Consider the following 10,075-nt stretch of genomic DNA (forward strand, 5'->3'; position numbering starts at 1 on the left):
TTATTACACTTTTACATTATTACACTTTTACATTATTACACTTTACATTATTACACTTTACATTATTACACTTTTACATTATTACACTATTACACTTTACACTAGTACACTTTTACATTATTACACTTTTACATTATTACACTTTTACATTATTACACTTTTACATTATTACACTTTACATTATTACACTTTACATTATTACACTTTTACATTATTACACTATTACACTTTACACTAGTACACTTTTACATTATTACACCACTTTACACTATTACATTATTACACTTTACACTATTACACTATTACACTTTACATTATTACACTGTACATTATTACATTATTACACTATTACACTTTACACTAGTACACTTTTACATTATTACATTATTACACCACTTTACACTATTACATTATTACACTTTACACTTTTACATTATTACACTTTACATTATTACACTGTACATTATTACACTATTACACTTTACACTAGTACACTTTTACATTATTACACTATTACACTTAACACTATTACACTTTTACATTATTACATTATTAAACCACTTTACACTATTACATTATTACACTTTACACTATTACATTATTACACTATTACACTTTACACTAGTACACTTTTACATTATTACACTATTACACTTAACACTATTACACTTTTACATTATTACATTATTAAACCACTTTACACTATTACATTATTACACTTTACACTATTACATTATTACACTATTACACTTCATACTTTTCACTAAACAACAACTTTGAATTAGTGAAATGCGAGCTAACAGGCTATTGGGCTAGTGGGCTAATGAGCTAACAGTGTAACAGGCTATTGGGCTAGTGGGCTAATGAGCTAACAGTGTAACAGGCTATTGGGCTAGTGGGCTAATAGGCTAACAGGATAACTGGCTAACAGAAGGCTAATTCCAATGTTTCCATGTGATGAATGACATAAATACTCTTTACACGTTTCTTCTGTTAAACGGGTGTTTTTGAGTGGCCACGCCCCTTTTTGTCAACTAATTGTTATGACAACAGCGGTTGTCTCGGAAACCGCTGTGATTTTGGGCGTTACTAAAATAAATAGAATTGTTCTGCTGAGTTCACTCTGCAGCGTCACGGCAACGAGGTTATGTTCCAGGTCTTTGTGGACGTACGTCTCTGACCTCTGACCTCTGACCTCTGACCGGTGTTTGACTCCTGTTTGTCTCTCTCTCCTCAGCTCGCCCTGCTGGGACACAAGTGACACGCCCTCCACCTCACGTGCACGCTCCTGGCCCACCAACTGGCCCAATGTGCCCGCTCCTGGCCCACGTGCACGCTCCTGGCCCACGTGCACGCTCCTGGCCCTTACGTGCGCGCTCCTGGCTCTCACGTGCGCGCTCCTGGCTCTCACGTGCGCGCTCCTGGCTCTCACGTGCACGCTCCTGGCTCACGTGCGCGCTCCTGGCTCTCACGTGCACGCCCCTGGCCCACGTACATGCTCCTGGCTCTCACGTGCACGCTCCTGGCTCACGTGCGCGCTCCTGGCCCTCACGTGCGCGCTCCTGGCTCTAACGTGCACGCTCCTGGCCCACGTACATGCTCCTGGCTCTCACGTGCACGCTCCTGGCTCACGTGCGCGCTCCTGGCCCTCACGTGCGCGCTCCTGGCTCTAACGTGCACGCTCCTGGCCCACGTACATGCTCCTGGCTCTCACGTGCACGCTCCTGGCTCACGTGCGCGCTCCTGGCCCTCACGTGCGCGCTCCTGGCTCTCACGTGCACGCTCCTGGCCCACGTGCGCGCTCCTGGCTTTCACGTGCATGCTCCTGGCTCTCACGTGCACGCTCCTGGCCCCTGGCTCTCACGTGCACGCTCCTGGCTCTCACGTGCGCGCTCCTGGCCCCTGGCTCTCACGTGCACGCTCCTGGCCCCTGGCTCTCACGTGCGCGCTCCTGGCCCCTGGCTCTCACGTGCACGCTCCTGGCCCCTGGCTCGCACGTGCGCGCTCCTGGCCCCTGGCTCGCACGTGCACGCTCCTGGCTCCTGGCTCTCACGTGCACGCTCCTGGCCCCTGGCTCGCACGTGCGCGCTCCTGGCCCCTGGCTCTCACGTGCACGCTCCTGGCTCTCACGTGCACGCTCCTGGCCCCTCACGTGCGCGCTCCTGGCCCCTGGCTTTCACGTGCACGCTCCTGGCTCTCACGTGCACGCTCCTGGCCCCTCACGTGCGCGCTCCTGGCCCCTGGCTCTCACGTGCGCGCTCCTGGCCCCTGGCTCTCACGTGCACGCTCCTGGCCCCTGGCTCGCACGTGCGCGCTCCTGGCCCCTGGCTCGCACGTGCACGCTCCTGGCTCCTGGCTCTCACGTGCACGCTCCTGGCCCCTGGCTCGCACGTGCGCGCTCCTGGCCCCTGGCTCTCACGTGCACGCTCCTGGCTCTCACGTGCACGCTCCTGGCCCCTCACGTGCGCGCTCCTGGCCCCTGGCTTTCACGTGCACGCTCCTGGCTCTCACGTGCACGCTCCTGGCCCCTCACGTGCGCGCTCCTGGCCCCTGGCTCTCACGTGCGCGCTCCTGGCCCCTGGCTCTCACGTGCGCGCTCCTGGCCCCTGGCTCTCACGTGCGCGCTCCTGGCTCCTGGCTCTCACGTGCACGCTCCTGGCTCTCACGTGCGCGCTCCTGGCCCCTCACGTGCGCGCTCCTGGCCCCTGGCTCTCACGTGCGCGCTCCTGGCCCCTGGCTCTCACGTGCGCGCTCCTGGCCCCTGGCTCTCACGTGCGCGCTCCTGGCTCCTGGCTCTCACGTGCACGCTCCTGGCTCTCACGTGCGCGCTCCTGGCCCCTCACGTGCGCGCTCCTGGCCCCTGGCTCTCACGTGCGCGCTCCTGGCCCCTGGCTCTCACGTGCGCGCTCTTCTAATCAGAATAAGGTTTATTACTATTGTCAATGAACACAATTCACAAACATTGTAACTTCTGGAGGATTAAATCATGACAACAGCAGATCAAATATAATAATGTCATTTACACTTGTACAGATTTAATGATGTCATTATTCTCATGGAAATGGACTAAAACTTTCTCTGTCGTCAATAAAATGTGTTCAATTCAGACTCGTGTTTTCATTCGAGGTCTGGGCCTGCACAGGAAATAACCACTCCAGAACAATGACATCACACATGCTCCTCCAGAACAATGACATCACATGCTCCTCCAGAACAATGACATCACACATGCTCCTCCAGAACAATGACATCACACATGCTCCTCCAGAACAATGACATCACATGCTCCTCCAGAACAATGACATCACATGCTCCTCCAGAACAATGACATCACACATGCTCCTCCAGAACAATGACATCACATGCTCCTCCAGAACAATGACATCACATGCTCCTCCAGAACAATGACATCACACATGCTCCTCCAGAACAATGACATCACATGCTCCTCCAGAACAATGACATCACATGCTCCTCCAGAACAATGACATCACACATGCTCCTCCAGAACAATGACATCACATGCTCCTCCAGAACAATGACATCACATGCTCCTCCAGAACAATGACATCACATGCTCCTCCAGAACAATGACATCACACATGCTCCTCCAGAACAATGACATCACACATGCTCCTCCAGAACAATGACATCACACATGCTCCTCCAGAACAATGACATCACACATGCTCCTCCAGAACAATGACATCACACATGCTCCTCCAGAACAATGACATCAAGGATGCTCCTCCAGAACAATGACATCACACATGCTCCTCCAGAACAATGACATCACACATGCTCCTCCAGAACAATGACATCACACATGCTCCTCCAGAACAATGACATCACACATGCTCCTCCAGAACAATGACATCACACATGCTCCTCCAGAACAATGACATCACGGATGCTCCTCCAGAACAATGACATCACACATGCTCCTCCAGAACAACGACATCACACATGCTCCTCCAGAACAATGACACACCAGAACAATGACATCACACATTTTCCTCCAGAACAATGACACACATAATCCTCCAGAACAATGACATCACACATGCTCCTCCAGAACAATGACATCACACATGCTCCTCCAGAACAATGACACACCAGAACAATGACATCACACATTTTCCTCCAGAACAATGACATCACACATGCTCCTCCAGAACAATGACATCAAGGATGCTCCTCCAGAACAATGACATCACACATGCTCCTCCAGAACAAAGACATCTGTCCTAAACCAGGTCCAAACCAGGACTAAACCAGGTCCAAACCAGGACTAAACCAGATCTAAACCAGGACTAAACCAGGACTAAACCAGGACTAAACCAGGCCTGAACCAGGACTAAACCAGGACTAAACCAGGCCTGAACCAGGACTGAACCAGGACTAAACCAGGCCTGAACCAGGACTAAACCAGGACTAAACCAGGACTAAACCAGGACTAAACCAGGACTGAACCAGGACTGAACCAGGACTAAACCAGGACTAAACCAGGACTAAACCAGGACTAAACCAGGCCTGAACCAGGACTGAACCAGGACTGAACCAGGACTAAACCAGGCCTGAACCAGGACTAAACCAGGACTAAACCAGGACTAAACCAGGACTGAACCAGGACTGAACCAGGACTGAACCAGGACTAAACCAGGACTAAACCAGGACTAAACCAGGACTGAACCAGGCCTGAACCAGGACTAAACCAGGACTAAACCAGGACTAAACCAGGCCTGAACCAGGACTAAACCAGGCCTGAACCAGGACTAAACCAGGACTAAACCAGGATTAAACCAGGACTAAAACAGGCCTGAACTAGGACTAAACCAGGACTAAACCAGGACTAAACCAGGACTAAACCAGGCCTGAACCAGGACTAAACCAGGCCTGAACTAGGACTAAACCAGGACTAAACCAGGACAAAACCAGGACTAAACCAGGTCTAAACCAGCACTAAACCAGGACAAAACCAGGACAAAACCAGGACTAAACCAGGACTAAACCAGGACTAAACCAGGACTAAACCAGCACTAAACCAGGACTAAACCAGGACTAAACCAGGACTAAACCAGGCCTAAACCAGGACTAAACCAGGACTAAACCAGGACTAAACCAGGCCTGAACCAGGCCTGAACCAGGACTAAACCAGGACTAAACCAGGACTAAACCAGGACTGAACCAGGCCTGAACCAGGACTAAACCAGGACTAAACCAGGACTAAACCAGGACTAAACCAGGACTAAACCAGGATTAAACCAGGCCTGAACTAGGACTAAACCAGGACTAAACCAGGTCTAAACCAGCACTAAACCAGGACTAAACCAGGAAAAAACCAGGACTAAACCAGGACTAAACCAGGACTAAACCAGGACTAAACCAGGACTAAACCAGCACTAAACCAGGACTAAACCAGGACTAAACCAGGACTAAACCAGGACTAAACCAGCACTAAACCAGGACTAAACCAGGTCTAAACCAGGACTAAACCAGGACTAAACCAGGCCTAAACCAGGCCTAAACCAGGACTAAACCAGGACTAAACCAGGACTGAACCAGGCCTGAACCAGGACTAAACCAGGACTAAACCAGGACTAAACCAGGACTAAACCAGGACTAAACCAGGACTAAACCAGGCCTGAACCAGGACTAAACCAGGCCTGAACCAGGCCTGAACCAGGACTAAACCAGGACTAAACCAGGACTAAACCAGGACTAAACCAGGATTAAACCAGGATTAAACCAGGCCTGAACTAGGACTAAACCAGGACTAAACCAGGACAAAACCAGGACTAAACCAGGTCTAAACCAGCACTAAACCAGGACTAAACCAGGACTAAACCAGGACTAAACCAGGACTAAACCAGGTCTAAACCAGGACTAAACTAGGACTAAACCAGGACTAAACCAGGACTAAACCAGGTCTAAACCAGGACTAAACCAGGACTAAACCAGGCCTAAACCAGGCCTAAACCAGGACTAAACCAGGACTAAACCAGGACTAAACAAGGACTAAACCAGGACTAAACCAGGTCTAAACCAGGACTAAACCAGGTCCAAACCAGGACCAAACCAGGACTAAACCAGGACTAAACTAGGTATAAACCAGGACTAAACTAGGTCTAAACCAGGACTAAACTAGGTCTAAACCAGGACCAAACTAGGTCTATACCAGGACTAAACCAGGACTAAACCAGGTCTAAACCAGGACTAAACCAGGACTAAACAAGGTCTAAACCAGGACTAAACCAGGTCTACACCAGGTCTAAACCAGGACTAAACCAGGTCCAAACCAGGACTAAACCAGGACTAAACCAGGACTAAACCAGGACTAAACAAGATCTAAACCAGGACTAAACCAGGACTAAACCAGGACTAAACTAGGTCTAAACCAGGACTAAACCAGGACTAAACTAGGTCTAAACCAGGACTAAACTAGATCCAAACAAGGTCTAAACCAGGTCTAAACCAGGACTAAACCAGGGCTTAACCAGGACTAAACAAGGTCTAAACCAGGACTAAACCAGGACTAAACTAGGACTAAACCAGGTCTAAACCATGTCTAAACCAGGACTAAACCAGGTCCAAACCAGGACTAAACCAGGACAAAACAAGGTCTAAACCGGGACTAAACCAGGTCTAAACCAGGACTAAACCAGGACTAAACAAGATCTAAACCAGGACTAAACCAGGACTAAACCAGGACTAAACTAGGTCTAAACCAGGACTAAACCAGGACTAAACCAGGTCTCAACCAGGACTAAACAAGATCTAAACCAGGACTAAACCAGGACTAAACCAGGACTAAACCAGGACTAAACAAGGTCTAAACCAGGACTAAACCAGGTCTAAACCAGGACTGAACCAGGACTAAACCAGGTCTAAACCAGGACTAAACCAGGACAAAACAAGGACTAAACCAGGACTAAACAAGGTCTAAACCAGGACTAAACCAGGACTAAACCTGGACTAAACCTGGTCTAAACTAGGTCTAAACCAGGACAAAACCAGGTTTAAACCAGGACTAAACTAGGTCTAAACCAGGACTAAACTAGTTCTAAACCAGGACTAAACTAGGTCCAAACCAGGTCTAAACCAGGTCTCAACCAGGGCTAAACCAGGTCTAAACCAGGACTAAACCAGGTCCAAACCAGGACTAAACCAGGACTAAACTAGGTCTAAACCAGGACTAAACCAGGACTAAACTAGGTCTAAACCAGGACTAAACTAGATCCAAACAAGGTCTAAACCAGGACTAAACCAGGACTAAACCAGGACTAAACCAGGCCTGAACCAGGACTAAACCAGGACTAAACCAGGACTAAACCAGGACTAAACCAGGCCTGAACCAGGACTAAACCAGGACTAAACCAGGACTAAACCAGGACTAAACCAGGCCTGAACCAGGACTAAACCAGGACTAAACCAGGACTAAACCAGGACTAAACCAGGACTAAACCAGGCCTGAACCAGGACTAAACCAGGACTAAACCAGGACTAAACCAGGCCTGAACCAGGACTAAACCAGGACTAAACCAGGACTAAACCAGGACTAAACCAGGATTAAACCAGGACTAAACCAGGCCTGAACTAGGACTAAACCAGGACTAAACCAGGACTAAACCAGGACTAAACCAGGCCTGAACTAGGACTAAACCAGGCCTGAACCAGGACTAAACCAGGCCTGAACTAGGACTAAACCAGGACTAAACCAGGAAAAAACCAGGACTAAACCAGGACTAAACCAGGACAAAACCAGGACTAAACCAGGACTAAACCAGGACTAAACCAGGATTAAACCAGGACTAAACCAGGACTAAACCAGGACTAAACCAGGACTAAACCAGGCCTAAACCAGGCCTAAACCAGGACTAAACCAGGACTAAACCAGGCCTGAACCAGGCCTGAACCAGGACTTAACCAGGACTAAACCAGGACTAAACCAGGCCTGAACCAGGACTAAACCAGGACTAAACCAGGACTAAACCAGGACTAAACCAGGACTAAACCAGGCCTGAACCAGGACTAAACCAGGCCTGAACTAGGACTAAACCAGGACTAAACCAGGACTAAACCAGGACTAAACCAGGATTAAACCAGGATTAAACCAGGCCTGAACTAGGACTAAACCAGGACTAAACCAGGACAAAACCAGGACTAAACCAGGTCCAAACCAGCACTAAACCAGGACTAAACCAGGACTAAACCAGGACTAAACCAGGACTAAACCAGGATTAAACCAGGACTAAACCAGGCTTGAACTAGGACTAAACCAGGACTAAACCAGGACAAAACCAGGACTAAACCAGGTCTAAACCAGCACTAAACCAGGACTAAACCAGGACTAAACCAGGACTAAACCAGGACTAAACCAGGACTAAACCAGGCCTAAACCAGGCCTAAACCAGGCCTAAACCAGGACTAAACCAGGACTAAACCAGGCCTGAACCAGGACTAAACCAGGACTAAACCAGGACTAAACCAGGACTAAACCAGGCCTGAACCAGGACTAAACCAGGACTAAACCAGGACTAAACCAGGACTAAACCAGGATTAAACCAGGCCTGAACTAGGACTAAACCAGGCCTGAACCAGGACTAAACCAGGACTAAACCAGGACTAAACCAGGACTAAACCAGGACTAAACCAGGCCTGAACCAGGACTAAACCAGGACTAAACCAGGACTAAACCAGGACTAAACCAGGACTAAACCAGGACTAAACCAGGCCTGAACTAGGACTAAACCAGGCCTGAACCAGGACTAAACCAGGATTAAACCAGGATTAAACCAGGTCTAAACCAGGACTAAACCAGGTCCAAACCAGCACTAAACCAGGACTAAACCAGGACAAAACCAGGACTAAACCAGGTCCAAACCAGCACTAAACCAGGACTAAACCAGGACAAAACCAGGACTAAACCAGGACTAAACCAGGACTAAACCAGGACTAAACCAGCACTAAACCAGGACTAAACCAGCACTAAACCAGGACTAAACCAGGATTAAACCAGGACTAAACCAGGACTAAACCAGGATTAAACCAGGCCTGAACTAGGACTAAACCAGGACTAAACCAGGACAAAACCAGGACTAAACCAGGTCTAAACCAGCACTAAACCAGGACTAAACCAGGACTAAACCAGGACTAAACCAGGACTAAACCAGGACTAAACCAGGACTAAACCAGCACTAAACCAGGACTAAACCAGGACTAAACCAGGACTAAACCAGGATTAAACCAGGATTAAACCAGGCCTGAACTAGGACTAAACCAGGACTAAACCAGGACAAAACCAGGACTAAACCAGGTCCAAACCAGCACTAAACCAGGACTAAACCAGGACAAAACCAGGACTAAACCAGGACTAAACCAGGACTAAACCAGGACTAAACCAGGACTAAACCAGCACTAAACCAGGACTAAACCAGCACTAAACCAGGACTAAACCAGGATTAAACCAGGATTAAACCAGGCCTGAACTAGGACTAAACCAGGACTAAACCAGGACAAAACCAGGACAAAACCAGGTCTAAACCAGCACTAAACCAGGACTAAACCAGGACTAAACCAGGACTAAACCAGGACTAAACCAGGACTAAACCAGCACTAAACCAGGACTAAACCAGGACTAAACCAGGACTAAACCAGGATTAAACCAGGATTAAACCAGGCCTGAACTAGGACTAAACCAGGACTAAACCAGGACAAAACCAGGACTAAACCAGGACTAAACCAGGACTAAACCAGGACTAAACCAGCACTAAACCAGGACTAAACCAGCACTAAACCAGGACTAAACCAGCACTAAACCAGGACTAAACCAGGATTAAACCAGGACTAAACCAGGACTAAACCAGGACTAAACCAGGACTAAACCAGGACTAAACCAGGTCTAAACCAGGTCTAAACCAGGACTAAACCAGGACTAAACCAGGACTAAACCAGGTCTAAACAAGGTCTAAACCAGGTCTAAACCAGAACTAAACCAGGACTAAACCAGGTCTAAACAAGGTCTAAACCAGGTCTAAACCAGGACTAAACCAGGACTAAACCAGGTCTAAACCAG

The 10,075-nt window shown here is 48.3% G+C and overlaps 1 protein-coding gene across 1 annotated transcript in view; it reads left to right on the top strand.

Annotated features, from left to right (window-relative positions):
• scfd1 (sec1 family domain containing 1) overlaps positions 1–1,360 on the top strand; it is a 36,581-nt gene extending 35,221 nt beyond the window's left edge. The window contains exon 25 of the mRNA XM_072464259.1: positions 1,238–1,360. Coding sequence (XP_072320360.1) covers positions 1,238–1,261 — 24 coding nt within the window. The 3' untranslated portion in view covers positions 1,262–1,360. The remainder of the gene's footprint in view (positions 1–1,237) is intronic.
• Positions 1,361–10,075: the final 8,715 nt, after the last annotated feature.

The sequence above is a fragment of the Eucyclogobius newberryi genome, unplaced genomic scaffold (assembly GCF_026437365.1).
Source record: "Eucyclogobius newberryi isolate DKJ021-1_F unplaced genomic scaffold, fEucNew1.0.hap1 SCAF_42, whole genome shotgun sequence".
Lineage (NCBI taxonomy): Eukaryota > Metazoa > Chordata > Actinopteri > Gobiiformes > Gobiidae > Eucyclogobius > Eucyclogobius newberryi.